We start from the raw sequence: 15,833 nt of genomic DNA on the forward strand, positions 1-15,833 counted from the left end.
TTTACACCACTCCAGACCCTTTTGTTTTCCACATAACTAATATTGCCAATAATTAACAAGTTCCGGGTCGAATCCGATACCGGTACCAATAGTATATTCACCTGTTTCATATTACCTTACCTGTACGTTCCACATCTGTCAGGCGCACCACCAAACGGTGTATTTAGGATTTTGCTATATACACGGGTCATAATCACAGGGTTGACACTGCTAAATTCAATCATTGTCACATTGTTCCCTATTGTAGTATTTTAATCAGTACTAAAATCTGCACTTTAGGCGTATAGGTACAGTTTTCAATTTGTAAGCCGGAATTACGTAAAACAGAGAATCAAAGAGTTCAACTTTATTTATAACTCATATAGGACAATTATGTTGGTTAAAAATTACTCCATTCCAGGCCCTTTTGTTTTCTAAATAATTAATATTACCAATAATTGATAAGTTCTGGGTCGACGGGTTCAAACAGAAAGATTTTGAAATCAGAGAAAACTGTACATCTTATAATCGGCATGACTTTATCAGATGACAATACCAATACTAAAATAAGGTTTACGCATAGTTATATACTTTAATTCAGTCAAGAACCCGCGGTATCACGGATGTGTTCTAGTACTTATAAAAATGCTGCGTTACTCTACTATCTGTCAAATATGTGCCCATCGATTTTACTCAAATTATAATATTTGATTTAAAACACACTGCAACCAATGGATGCCAGCTAATATGTATATCGCTTAGTTAGATAGCGAACCCGTGTATTTGAGCTTTTCTAGGTCTGTTGATTTATTCTTATAGGACGAAAACATATGTTTATCATCGTTTTTACCTGTATTAGAACTAGTTGCTGATCGAATCAGTCAATCAAATGGTTTACCCATATTCAACTATCAATGTAAACACTTGACGGACGCCATGACGAGTTGGTTAAAGTTATGGAATAATCGTTTCACAGATGACATCGGATATGTTCCTTATGTCGTAACTACAATACCCCTCCCTTTATCACGAATGTGACCTACTGAATAAGACTATTTACCGGATTTGTAATAACATAACAACACGACGGATGTAACATGTGGAGCAGGATCTGCCCACCCTTTCGGAGCACATGATACCACCCCCAGTTTTTGGTGGGGTTCGTGTTGCATAGTCTTTATGTTGTGTCTTCTGTACATTTATCTGTCTGTTTGTCTTTTTATTGTTTATACATGGTCTTGTCAGTTTATTTTCAATCTATGAGTTTGACTGTCCCTCTGGTATTTTTCGCCCCTCTTTGCTTCTTTTGACAACTACATGTCCCTTATTCGTGCGTATTCAGTCTCTAGCTTAGGAGTTAAATTGAAAGTTACGTGAATACGGATTCCATGAAGTCGAATTATTTACTTGTATGTGAATTATTCATTAGCGACGTTTCTATGCATATTTTGACAAATTTGAACCAAATTGGCTGCTTAAATCGAATGAATTCTTCACTATTTCACTTTCAATAAATATTTTTTATACCTAATGCCCATTTAAATAAATAAGAAAACGGTAATAGCATATTTCGCCCGAAAAATTCGTATAATGATTATTGTGGGATTTCTGTGAATTTAAATAGAACATCAAGTTTAAAACGTTTAAAAAGCATATAAACATTTTGGTATACTTATTAATTTTTAAAACGGTTTTCTATTCCAGCAGATCATCCCTACTGTTTCAAAATATAGGATACATAAAGGCAACAGTAGTATACCGCAGTTCGAAATTCATAAATCTATAGAGAAAAAACAAATCCGAGTTACAAACTAAATTCGAATATAAGAGAACTACGACACAACAGAAACACAACATCAAAATGTAACACACACAGACACGAACTATAATATAACAATTGCCATTTCCCTGACTTGGTACAGGGCATTTTGAGATAAAAATGGTTGGTTGAACCTGGTTTTGTGGCATGCCAAACCTCCCGATTTAATGGCAAGGCGATTCCTGAAAAACTTCAATTTTTGGAAAGCTTAATCCTGTAGAGGCAAACATTGTTACAGGTCCAATTTATATTGAAACAGTAAAATATTAAATCCTGAAATATTTTTGGAAACTCTTTTTTTTTTTTTTTTTGTAGATCAATACATATATAACTATCGCAAAATTGTTACGTTTCAAAAAAGTATGATATATAATATATCGAAAGAGGAATAAACAGACAGTTTTAAAGTGACAAAAGTTATGAGAGGAAACAAATTGGACTGTTATCATCAGTCCATTATCTTTATTGTGTTGCAAGTTTTAAATTACATGTGAATTGTAACCTTGAACCAGTTTTGTTTTTAGCACCTATACATAAACTTCCCTTCAAGTATTCAATTGAAGATTATTCTTTTCAATAGTTGTAGCGTTTAAATGTATCTTTTTGAATAATATTTTGACAAAAGTATAGATTTTTTTATTTTATTGTTCTTCAATGAATGCGATGTTATCTAGTTACATCAGTGATGTGTCAATCATTCACAGTTGTATTGATTACATCTTCAAAAATAGTTTTAAAATAAGTAAGGCAACACGAACATCTTTGTTAAATAATGGAGAAAGCACGACGACCTGTACTTTTCCACATATTTTTTGTATGTTTTTAATGGATGGTTATCTTCATGTTATCTTATTACATCTCCTCTAACATACTTTAAATTGTAACAATGTATCATATGTTATTTTTAACAATGTGATATTAATTCATAAAACTGTTTCAAAACCTAGAACAACTATTAATTGTGCACCTGGTGTCGACGTTGGAACAGAGTCTTTAAAACAAAATAAGTTATTGATGTAAAATGTAAATGTAGATTCTACCACTGTATCGAGTATGATACGATATTTTTCCACTAGAGACTGTAAAAAATTCAAATTTAAAACGGAAGGCTCGCCAAGAGTTTTAGATATTTAAAATTCAACTGTCGAGAATTGATAAATATCGTATTGCACAAGGTTTGATGGTAGAATATGTTTCCCTTGTGATATTGAAACGATAAACAGACAAATTCAATCCTTCATTTTGAATCATCTGTAAAAAATGTGTTTCTTTTTTATAACTAATCGAATTTTTTAAGCATCAAAAGAAAGGCTTCAAGAAATAAGTTATATAAGTAAATATAATAAATAAAGACAACAATTTTATACCACTGTTTATTAAAAATATACGTAATGATTACCAATGAGACAACTATTATTCAGAGCATAATATGCCAATGTACGGCCTTCAACAAAGAGTCAATTCCATATCGTGCCTTATCTTTTGCTTGTGTGTACTTTTTCGTTCCGTGTATGCCAAGTTGTTTTTGTTCATATTTCTTTTTGTTCGATTTAAGCAATTTCATTTGATATTTAATAGTGTGTCTTTTAATGTTAAAAAAAGTTGTAAACACGCTACCTTTGTTTGCACCATTCTTAAGTCAGGAACCTGTTGTTCAGTAGTTGTCGTTTGTTGATGTGGTTCAAAGGTGTTTTTTTATATAAATTAGACCGTTTTGTTTCCCGTTTGGATTTTTAACACTGGTCATGTTAAGGGGCCCTTTATATATTGCTGTTCGGATTGAGCCGTATTAAGACCATACTTTGACCTATAATGTTTTAATTTTTTTCACATTTTGACTTGGATTGAGATTTGTGTTATTGACACATATACCACATCTTTCTATGTTTATGATGTACAATCATTCCCATTACGGTTAGTCAAATTAAGAGCAGTTATTAAGTTGGTGTGATTCTAAAAACTTTACACGAAGTTTTGTAAAGTGATAAATAATTCATTATTGTGTAAATCTGAAATAATTCCTTTGTTTTATAAGGATATACTATATAAATTTTAAAAATAAAATATATAAAGGCCAATACAATAAAAACGGGCTATCTTAAAGTATTTGACAGTTGATATGAATCTATAAATTATAGATATATTTGGACGATATCAAAATTAAATCATTTGAATATACTGTTTAATTATGATGTCTCATTGTTAACGTACTAATTTGGTATTTCAGTATAGAAACGTTGCTTTACGTTACTCAATCGTCAATTTTTTTCTTCTTCATATGAATATTTTACCTCGATCTTTGGCTTTCATCCTGATTAGAGAAGAACAATCCATTATGTCTAGGTAAAACATTAAGTACAGAGTACATTTTATCAGTAAAGCAAAACTAAGTATGTGAATATTCAAAGAGTTATTACAAACCATTGAAACAATATTTCAACATAATTAAAAAACAAAAAATAATCAAAAAATACACACGTAGAATTAAAAATCCCTCAATTAAGTTAAGCAGGTACATAAGAATTACATAGTTTGAAAATGGAGGACTACAAACAAAACCCTTCATACTCACACTTAATCGATCAATCGGTGTACAGACTTTGTTGTAAAATACTTAAATAAATGTTGATTTTATCCAATAACCTAAAATTGAATTTTAAAACTGTAACCTTTTAAAACCGATCTATGTATAAAGTGTGGTTAGGACTGATAATCTATAGACAGGAACTTAAACCGTGTTAGAAATCCTTGACCCATGGTTTTATCAGGCAAGTTTTGTGTCTCCCAATAATCAATCAATACAATAAGAGTTATTTTGGATACCCATGCTGAAACTCCAAACATATCCAAGCGCACCTTTATGCTCGTAAGATATGTATCTATAATTTCCACTTTGTATTTTGTACTTTCAGTGAGTGATTTCTGCAGGTGAAAGATAAATAATTTTTCTGGAAGGAAATAAACTTCAAATCTTCCTAACTAGAGCGACATATTTGTTTATTTACAACTGTACTTTTTTTAAAGGGCAATATTCTGAACGTGGAATTGTCCAACTTCTAACTAAAAACTTCCTTGTTTAGGTTTTGAGTTGTATATTTCTATTTATTTTACAAAGGTTAATTACACTAAATATAACTATGTCGATTCATTGGTTTTTCTTTTAGATTTAAATCTTTTTAAAGATAATACAGTTATTCGGGTGTCACGAACAAATAATATTCACACATTCACAACATTTTTCTTTATTCCTTATCCCAGTCTTATTTACATAAAAAAAAATTATCTATCTTTACAAAAATTTAATGTTAAAAAAACAACTCAAAAGATTGGTTGGCATGTAAGGAGAACATAATTGGTGCTGTTAATATTTCTATTGATAATATATTATCAAAGTTTTATTATCATAATTATCAGTTTTTAAAATTTATTTATATATAAACGTTAGTTATGAAGATGTACCCTACTGCCGCCTCGTCCTATATATTTTTTCATCGATTACCACAATTATTCCACCATACCATCCACTCATCAGTGCATTAGTTATCATATTGGCACAATGGTCCCATCGATTGAAAAAAATATGTGTTATTGTCGTTTTTATCTGTATAAGAATATTTTTTAGTGGATCGAATCAGTCAATCAAATTATTTACCCTTGTTTCACATGCATGCGTTATTTATCTCTAATTAAGGGGTTAAGTTGTAGTTCACGTAAATACGGATTCAAAGAGGTCGATTTATGCACTTGCAAGTGACTAATTCATCATCAATATTTCTCAGGTTATTTGACAAAATTGAACAATACTGGCTGCTAAAAGCGTATTATTATTTCACTATATCATTATCGTTAATGTTTTAACAAAAACATATCATACTTTTATATATCTCGTATCTAGTGCCCCTTTACAGTTCAGAGGCCGAAACCACATGCGTAATTTTTAGATATGTATGCAGTTTATTTCAAATATTATAAAGTTAATCTATACCTTCCATATAAAAAGGCAATTGAGATCATGAAAAAAATTCACAAAGCTGTCGTAGGACAAAGACATGTCTGATGATTATATTACGACACGTCTTATTCATAAAAAGTAAAATCCCAAAATTACTGAGCTCCAAGAAAAATTTAAAACGGAAAGAACATAATCAAATGGCAAAATCAGAACTCAGACACATCAAACGAATGAATAGCCACTGTCTTATTCCTCAATTGGTCCAGGCATTTTCTTATGTAGAAAATGGTGAATTGAACCTGGTCTTATAGCTCGTTAAACCTCTCACTTGTAGGACAGTCGCATCAAATTCCATTATATTGACAACGATGCGTAAAAGGGTTTTCTAAGTGATCGTAACTTAGGACATCTCTTAAAAAAAAATGGTCATAAATTTGGTATTAAACAAGAGATTTATTATGATCGATCATCTTAGGTTAGATATACATTTTTTCAAATCGTCTTTTCGGCAGTATTTTTGATCTCATTTAAAAAAATTTGAAAGGTACTGAGTTGTTCTTTTCAGCGGTATCAAAAAGAGTTTGAATTTCAATAGAAAGCTAAATAAATTTAGAGAACAAAAGTGTTTCTCTTTGGTCAAATATTCTAGTGTATGAGTGCGAGTCAGAATTACTCAAAATAATTGAGACAATCAGTGATATCCATATTATATTTATTTTAAGTCAGTTCCATAGGGTACATTTAGGCAGTGTAGTTTTATTTACATTTGCAATATATTCTACGAGATAGTGGTAATTTTTTTAATCAATTTATACAATCAAACTATATTTTGTATTTAAGGTAGAGGAATTAAAGTTTTAAAACAAAGTTAACACAAAGTCTTTTTTACATAAATAAGGCCGCTAGTTTTCTCTTTTGAATTGATTTACGTTGTCATTTCGGGGCCTTTTATAGCTGACTATGCGGTATGGGTTTTGTTCTTTGTTGAAGGCCGTACGGTGACCTATAGTTGTCTCATTGGCAAACATACCATATCTTCTTTTTTTTATAGAGATGATGAAAAGTTTACTTATACTAACAATACTTGTTGGACCACTTACTTCTGTGTCAGCTGTTGATAGTATAGATGGAAATTTGTTAGCCGAAGAATTGCAAAAGATAAAAAAGGGCATTGGTGTGGATTATTTGCAGGTAATAATTTATTAAACTCTATGAATGTCTGACTAAGTAATTGTTATAACATTTTATTTTCTGCTTGTAATTGTTATGAATGATCATCATACATGATAAAAGTTGTCCTATAATGTGTGTCATGTTATAATATCTTATCTTTATATATGATAAAAAAAAAAACAATCCGTTTTTCAGCATAAACTTATGGTTTAAATTTCTATTTTGTAATTAAAAATAATCGTCGTCGATATAGGGACATATTTTACTGATTTTGCCATGTCTATCTTTTGATCATACGTAAAGAGAGAGTAGTACTTGTTCAGGTTCATATGCGTGTAATGTTCAGAAGTGCAATGTTATAGTAACATCAGCGTTTTTTGCGAAGAAATCTTAATAAAACAAATAGTAGTTAGCGTTGTTTATTAAAGTTAGTATTCAATTATACTACATATGGCTGGTCTCTAATTATGAGGTTTAAGTTTTGGTCCGTGTTAAAAGATTAAATAGTTACTTTGAGATTTAAATTGTTATGACTTTTCATATGCGTGTGTTTATGTCCGTGTTAAAAGATTAAATAGTTACTTTGAGATTTAAATTGTTATGACTTTTCATATGCGTGTGTTTATTTTTGTGTATTTTCAATAATTCTCGAACAATGTATAACTGTAATGGAACGATTCAAAAGATTATAAGGGGCCCACTCCAGTCATGATTCAGTGCTTCCTTAGATATAATCAACCCAATTTTTCCCATAAGAAGGGGGCGAGCCCGCCCCAATCCGGGTCCACCCGTAGATCCGCCTACGTATTCATTGTTGACTTGCGAATGCGCAATAATTCAGAACTAATATGCCCTTAACGACATGTTCCTTTTTACAGTTGCAATCTGTTTTAAAATCGTGTCAACACCGCGGATTTCAACATTTATGTATTTTTTCTTCCAGCTGAGGGACAATGTTGATGTCTGTCAGAAACTAATTACTAAATAAATGTTTTGGTTTTTTTTTATGTAGGAAGAATTTGATAAAATTCCTTACGTACAAATACCAGGCACTGGAAATGAAACATTACAAAGAGTAAGTTATAACGAATAAGTTGTGTGGATCCCAAATATAAAGTAAATCAAATGTATTTCTGATTTCTGAGAATTATAATTTGGCATTTGGATAAGTGATCATATGTATGTTGTGTGGATCCCAAATATAAAATAAATTGCTTTCACATATTTATGAGGGACTTCGTTTCAAATATGCTTGTGTATTTCTTATTTCTAAACATTCCAATAACAATTTGGCATCCGGATAACAAAGAAGTACTAAATATGTTCAAAAAGACACAATTAGAATGAGAAAATAAGTACTTCAACATCAGTTTTAAAGTTGGAAGACACAAATAAACATTCGAACACATTAGTATAAGACAAACTTATAATACCATCGCATATTACCAGAAACAACGAAAAATAAACAAAAGTTTATAAAACACAACGCAAACTTTTTTCGGTTATTTTTATTGCAGTTGAAGTTTGAAACATTATCAAAAGAACAACAATTAGACAACACTGATCAAAAAGATAATGTTTGGTGTATAATCTTTATCAATGCTATTCCTAGTTAACATATACTTATAATTCTATACTCAACATAACTTTTAAGGAGAGTATTTGTAAAAGTATGTCTTGTTCAAAAAACTATGTGATGCATTACACACATTCATACGGATCATTTTCTCTGTTTTAGATACAAACCAATTTAAATACTGCATTGACCAACTTGAATAAGGTTTTAGATAGCGTGAAAGCAAAAATAGTGTCAGTTAATCAAGACAGTTCTTCAACGAATCTTCCAAACTGTTGTGATTTATCGGACAACCAACTAACGTACGCACTAGAATTTCAGAAAAAGGTAAGACAAAAAGAATAACTATATTCAGAAAAATAAAAAAAAATCTGTTAATAAATATATATTTGATCACATTTTATAAAACGAGGGCGACTGTAGTTTTCCGATGTTCAAATTACGAAAATATATTAGGACAATTGAGGGAATTCCATGGATCCATTAATCCAAAAGGACTGGGACTTGGTACGTTGATATGGTTATCGTCGTCGGCTACACATGCATAACCAGCTATGTAAATTCACCTTCATTCAAAATGTTACAATTGATAATTGGTCTGTAAAATTAGATAGAGGTCTTTGTTTAGACCAAGCGACAGTGTATAAATTCAGAGATAGAACAAACATTAAGTAGATTGGATTAAATATTTTTCAATTTCTATAACCAAGTACATTGACAATAAATCTTCATTTTGCAGGTTATGTTCAATGAAGTTTTGGTTTGCTTCTGGTATTCTGTAAAACGTTTTAACTTATGCTTAGTGTGTGACTCACAGCAAAATAAAAATCTGATATGCTAAGAAATATGAGACTAGAAGGTATTGAAAAAAGGAAACAAAATAACCCTTGTATAGATTATAACCACGAATAAAAGAAATAATGTTTATAAACTCTTATTGGTGTTTTATAGATGCATTATTTAAAAGGCCATATATTTAATTTGAAATTTCGTTCGGGTTAAATTTCCCCCGCAGCTGTCATAGCTGCGGTAAGAGATATCCCTTCTTGTTTCCAGTTTCAGAGGTAAGCAGGTATGAGTTTATATATTTCATATTTTCGAACTATTTCGATCTGAGTGTCACTGACTAGTCTTATGGAGACGAAACGCGCGTCTGGCGTATCAATTTATAAGTCTGGTACCTTTGATAACTATCATTTCTTTCAGGTAGACTTTAGTCGAGCATGTGTAACCACTTCCCCAATCAAAACAGATAACCTAAATTATCCGACCGATTTGATAAAAGATATAATGAAGAAGGCTTACCAAGATAACAAGAATGTATTGTGGCAGCATTACAGTACGAGAGAGGGTGTATTTGTTCTATACCCTGCTACGAAGTTGGATAACTGTCAGAACTTTGATCCAAGATTTACGTGAGAGTATTTTTGAAATACCTTGCATTGCTGCACTTGTTCTTCTATAATATTGATTAATCATCTTAAATTGGGAGATATACAAACGGCCCTTTTGTTCACTAACACTATTTTTTTGCGGTGATTCGCATAAAAAACAAAGTCTTCCAATCCCTTTCCAATGTTTATATAGTTACGTGTCAAATCCAGGATCATAACAAAAGCGCTTATAATATCAGATAAAATTTAGTGGATATATATGATCTATAAACAGTAAGTAGCGTATTTGCTACGTTTAAAGGATGTCTTTTAAAAAAATCGGCATTCAAATAAGGACCAGGTGTGCACCTCTTCTTTCGCAAATACTCATTTATTCTAAGGAGGTACATTATACGGGAGTTCCTAAGAATGAACTAAATAATGCTACACAACAATCCCTTAGTTTCATATTCCGCTTTAAAGATGATATTCCGTCATTAGATAATGTAAAGTTTGATAACTATATTGAGCGTTTTTATCAAACTGAATGTGAAGTTAAAACAAGTAACTATTCAAACTGCCTTATGTTAATATTTTTATATAAATAAGGCCGTTAGTTTTCTCGTTTCAAATGTTTTACATTGTCATGTCGGGGCCTTTTATAGCTGACTATGCGGTATGGGTTGTGCTCATTGTTGAAGGCCGTACAGTGACCTATACTTGTTAATTTCTGTGTCATTTTGGTCTCTTGTGGAGAATTGTCTCATTGGCAATCATACCACATCTTCTTTTTTATATTATATCTTGACTTACATCTAAAAAATGACAGTAAGGGTCGGTTTCAATCTAGAAATTACGACAATTTTAAACTGTACATTTCTATGAAGCAACATTCCAGCATATAGAGTATATATCATTTACAAGTCAATAATATATTCAATGCATCAATATTTCCTTTTTTCAGGACTCCATATGCTTCAACAGCTTCTCCTTCGGATAAAGATGTCGTTGTTGTAATTGATACAAGTGCGTCAATGAGACAATCATCTGCAGTCACACCAAAAACAAAAATTGTCATTGCTAAAGAAGCGGCAAATAATGTCATTCAAACACTAAAGCCTAATGATAGGGTAAGTTGTAATTTATGATCATGAACGACAGACATTTAAAATCATAGTACTGTCATTCATGAAACAAATCGACAAGAATGTATTTGAGAATGTAAACGTTGAATGTGTCAAAGAGACAGCTACCCGACCAAAGAGTAGAAGGCCACCAATCAGGCTTCAACAAAGCAAAAAAGTCCTGCAGCAGTAGGCGGGCTTCAGCTGGCTCCTAAAAATTGTATACTAGTTCATTGAAAATGGACGTTTAACTCCGTAACATATTTATTACCCAACATTTAATAAAACATACAAGACTTACAAATGTTAACGTTTGACATTTTGTATTCTTTAAATATTGGGCTTTTTCAAATGATTATATTTCACCAGTAATCACTACATTCTACATGTATTGTATTGTATATCTGTTCACAGGTTGGACTGGTAACTTTTAACCAAGATGCATTCTCGCCTTTCGGAAATTCATATCATTCATGTTATCAAAGTGAGCTGTCATTCGCTACAAAGGAAAATACAGACAAGCTTAAGGATTATGTCTTTTCCATAGACACTGGAAATGCAGTTTCCAACTTTCAAAAGGCTTTAGTTGCTGCGTTTAATTTTTTCAATTCCTCAGATGAAGTTATTAAAGTTCAAAATAGAGGTAACGTTTCAAACAAGTTCAAGAAAAATTAAGTCAACGAAATTGTACATAAGTGCATAATAATTGCAGTCAAGTCCAGAGTGGTCTAGTATTTTAGACCTTCTAATTTACTTTCAAAGTTCAAATGAGATGAATGTAAGCAATGACAGGCAACCATAAGGCCTTTAACATGAGAAAAAATTCCACACTCTATAGTCCGCTTTAAAGGGCCTCTACATAACAATATGAAATTCAATTGAAAAAAACTAAGGCTAATTCATAAGAATACAATTTACGAATAACAAATTCGCATACATCAACCAGCGACAACCACTTACCTACATGCTTTAGACTTGGCAGAGATACATAAATAAAAGAGGCGGGTTGAACAGCTTTGAAGGCGTGTGTTTTCACATAACTGGATACAATAGTGTAACGGCAGAGCAAAATAATTGATTGTTGGTCATTTGTTAGTTGCTAAACGTCCAATGGCAAATATTTCATGCATATTTACGACGAAAAAATATTTTAATAATACATACAATATGTAAATTTTCTGAGTCAGGGTCTAAGGATTAAGAAGAGTAAATCTCTTTTAACATGTATAAAATACAACCAATTACAAAACTTACCACACGTTATGAGAATGTATGGGTAAATGAGAATAACTGACATAATTGAACTATATGGTTGAGTCAAATATAGTTGAGATTGATATGTCATTATATATTTTAGATCAAGTAATTCTTTTCATCACCGACGGAAAATCAACAGCTGGCAGTGATCCTGTACAAGTAATCAGCACTGAAAATGCAAAACTTCAAAATAAGATTTCTATATTTACTTACCTGATTGGACAAGGTATATATTTATTGATATCAAGGCTTATTAATACATATTCAGCCTTATGCGGGGGAAACATTTTTTTAAATAATTGAGGAAAAACTTGTGAATGAACTTTAGTTTGAAACGATCGTTTTGATATTCACACAATCTGCAAAGTCTAACAAATAAACTATTTACTGATGTTCAGTCATTTAGTAGAGGGTTGGTCCAGTAAGATCCCTTTTTGGCCCCAAAATATAGCAGTTTTAAAAAATTGTTGAAATGTAAACTTTTACTTATTTATTGGAAAGTAGAATGCCTCTGCTACATAAATATAGGCTGTGTTTGACAATACAGTGCAAACAAATCGGGTACTGGGTTCATTAAGTCATTCTAAATTACTGAAATCTTCACAATTTAGCATTTTAGTTGAATTTTAGACTTAAATGAAAGTGGCCGCATGTGTGTTCATTCTTGATATTGAAATGTAGGTTGTATTTGGTGATAATACACAACATATTTAAAGGTTGAGGATAAACACGGATGCGGCCACTTTCATTTTTGACAAAAACCATCTGAAAGGTGACGTTCTTTGGCATATTTGATGATTTTTCATATTTAAGCTTGAATCGGAGCGTTTTTAATGACTAAATCAGTTAAAATCTATCACATAAACTAGTTGATTCAACTGAAATAGACACTTAAGTGTTAAAAAGTGTCCAAAATCTTTCGTCTTTTTACAGGACATACTCCTTTGCAGTCTTATCCACTGCTGTAACTTCAATGCTCTTCATACTATTCGTTTGCAATTAATTAAGAACTGTTCAGTAGCTTTTCATATAATTCGGTATCGCGTTGATGCTTACAGATAAACAACAGCTACTGAACAGTCTGAACATAGACTGAACTGATAGATTACGATTAGGTTAAGACACATCAAACAAAACAAAAAAAAACATCATAATAAAAAAAGAGCAAACATTATCTTTTTAGAATTTACTACCTAACATATAGGTCAGTATCATATATGGGTATTTTTCTATATGATAACACATATTGACGACTTCTTGTAAGGATATATTACAAACACTATTTTAGCTTCACCCTTGAAAACGTCCTATTTTTCAATAATAACTAGGGATGTAAAAAATAACTCGAGTATTAGTGTATCCTTCGTTAGTACCGAGTATCGATACCAGTAACTCTAGAAATCATCATTGTATAAATGTTCCGATCTTTATCGTGAGCTAATAAGAACAATACATTTTTTCTGTGTCCCAACGTACGAATGATATGTCTCTGTGATCTATGATGATTAGGTATCGGAATATTCATCTCATATGTTAATATGGATTCAGTTCTATTACCTATTATGATGTTTTGCCCGAGTCTAAATTCCCATGGCTGGTGATGCATGTATGACAGGAGACAGTTACCTTTAAACGTATTTGGTCTCGTTCACCTCAGAGTTGTTGCTATTTCCAAGGTTTTTATTCGAATTTTTAATACGAGATTTAAACATTTTTAATCTTCTTTTGCATCAAATTTTAAACATTCCTTAATGGTTTACAATAAAAAAAAACACATTTTTTTTTTTAAAAGAGGAGAGGCATACACAAATTTAATACAATATCTACGACACAATCATAAACACAATTACTTATTGTTTAATGTTACCTTACTGACAACTATTGTATAACATAACCACAAATGCACTTATCAATAATCAGAATGTGTGTACTACATACACATAGATAAACATAGATAAATAAACAAATAGATTCAAAAATCTTAGTTTGCATTACTTCTTTTGAACAAACTCAAACTGACTGTTGAATTGCAAATTTAACCTTTTTTGCATAATATGATTATATATCTGTTTTGTTTTGTTTCTATCGAAATATTTTTGCTTGCGACTTTTAAATTTTCATATAGTTTTTGCGTACCGGGGATATGTCGTGTTTTCTTTTAAAGTTGTTTTTATATATAAAAAAAAAAACAAAAAAAAAAACAATCTTAATGCTATGTGTATTTCGAAAAACGACAAAAAGACAAACAACAGTACACAAAACACAAAATAGAAAATACAGCTGAGCAACAAGAATCCCATCAAAAACAAGGAATGATCGCAGGTGCTCCAGAATGGTAAGCAGATCCTGCTCTGCCATAGCACCCGTCGTGATGCTTAAGTGGTTATTAAGTGTAATTTGAGTGTGTCGAAATTGAGGTAAAAATGGACAGAATTAATGATGCAATAGTTAGAAAATATGAGTCCTTATCTGTTTAACAGATATCTAATAACTGTCCAACAACTTGATGGTTTTGTAGATTTTAGAATTTTTGAAGGGAAGTTTCATCTTGACTATTTGGAACTCTTGGATCAATAGCTTTCTTGTAAGGGACAGTCCGCTAAAAAGGGAAACATGAGGTTTTGGAATATCGTTGAATAGTTATCACAGGTACCAGGATTATAATTAAGTACGCCAGACGCGCGTTTCGTCTACATAAGACTCCTCAGTGACGCTCAGTTTGTATAAACAGAGATATATATACTCAATATGAAGGTGCTGCTGGAATGTCCTTACATAGAAAATGGAAACTTCACAATTATGAAGCTGAAATCATCTCTCCTGTCGTAAAGTTTAGTTTTCATTGTCAATTCCTAGATGTAGGTCGAGATATAACCTGACAAGTATGATCAATATAAAATAATATAAATCAATGCTTAATAAGCCAAACGGGATAGGTTTCAGTTTACATAGTATCACCTTTGACTAAATTATGGTCTTTTGTAATGGTCGATGTATGGCTTTTTCAGGCAATTAATTATGTAAAGTTTTGCAAATACATTTACTTATAGTGCTGCATAGACAAAATTTCAAGCCAGATTATAACAATTAAGCATCTTTCTTTCAGATGAACAAGCCAAAATTCAGTTACGAAATATGTCAAATCAGACCTTACATAATTCGTCCTATGGACCAAAGCAAGTATGTACTTATAAAATTTGATGTTATCAAGGAGAGAATACGGAATAAACATTAATAGGCAAAAACACAACCAGCACCTGAATAGGTGTCTGATGTGTAAATTAACCGATTGTGTCTAATTCCTACCGTGACATTTGAATAAGAGTCCAGATTCATTTTATCTTTTGACGCTAGTCATCTCGCTCCATACAAACTTCTTAAGATTCTCTTAGCTTCTATTTTTGTTAGTTATTCAAAATCGGTTCTCGAATTGAAAGACCGATAAACAACTATTGCACGAAAACGCCTTCATTTATATACCGTTATGGATGTGCTCGTTATCGCATAGCTGTATCTACAACAATATACTGCACGAAACACAGACGAGGATCCGGTCTTTTAAGTTCTAATAGATATTTTA

At 31.5% G+C, this 15,833-nt stretch overlaps 1 protein-coding gene across 1 annotated transcript in view; it reads left to right on the forward strand.

Moving 5' to 3' along the window:
• Positions 1-15,833, forward strand: part of LOC143068462 (VWFA and cache domain-containing protein 1-like) — a 61,104-nt gene that overhangs the window by 8,490 nt on the left and 36,781 nt on the right. Inside the window, exons 2-9 of the mRNA XM_076242557.1 lie at positions 6,802-6,941; positions 7,936-7,998; positions 8,662-8,826; positions 9,706-9,914; positions 10,837-11,002; positions 11,411-11,639; positions 12,354-12,479; positions 15,360-15,433. Of these exons, the coding sequence (XP_076098672.1) occupies positions 6,802-6,941; positions 7,936-7,998; positions 8,662-8,826; positions 9,706-9,914; positions 10,837-11,002; positions 11,411-11,639; positions 12,354-12,479; positions 15,360-15,433 (1,172 nt within the window). The remainder of the gene's footprint in view (positions 1-6,801; positions 6,942-7,935; positions 7,999-8,661; positions 8,827-9,705; positions 9,915-10,836; positions 11,003-11,410; positions 11,640-12,353; positions 12,480-15,359; positions 15,434-15,833) is intronic.

Source organism: Mytilus galloprovincialis, chromosome 1, assembly GCF_965363235.1.
Source record: "Mytilus galloprovincialis chromosome 1, xbMytGall1.hap1.1, whole genome shotgun sequence".
NCBI lineage: Eukaryota > Metazoa > Mollusca > Bivalvia > Mytilida > Mytilidae > Mytilus > Mytilus galloprovincialis.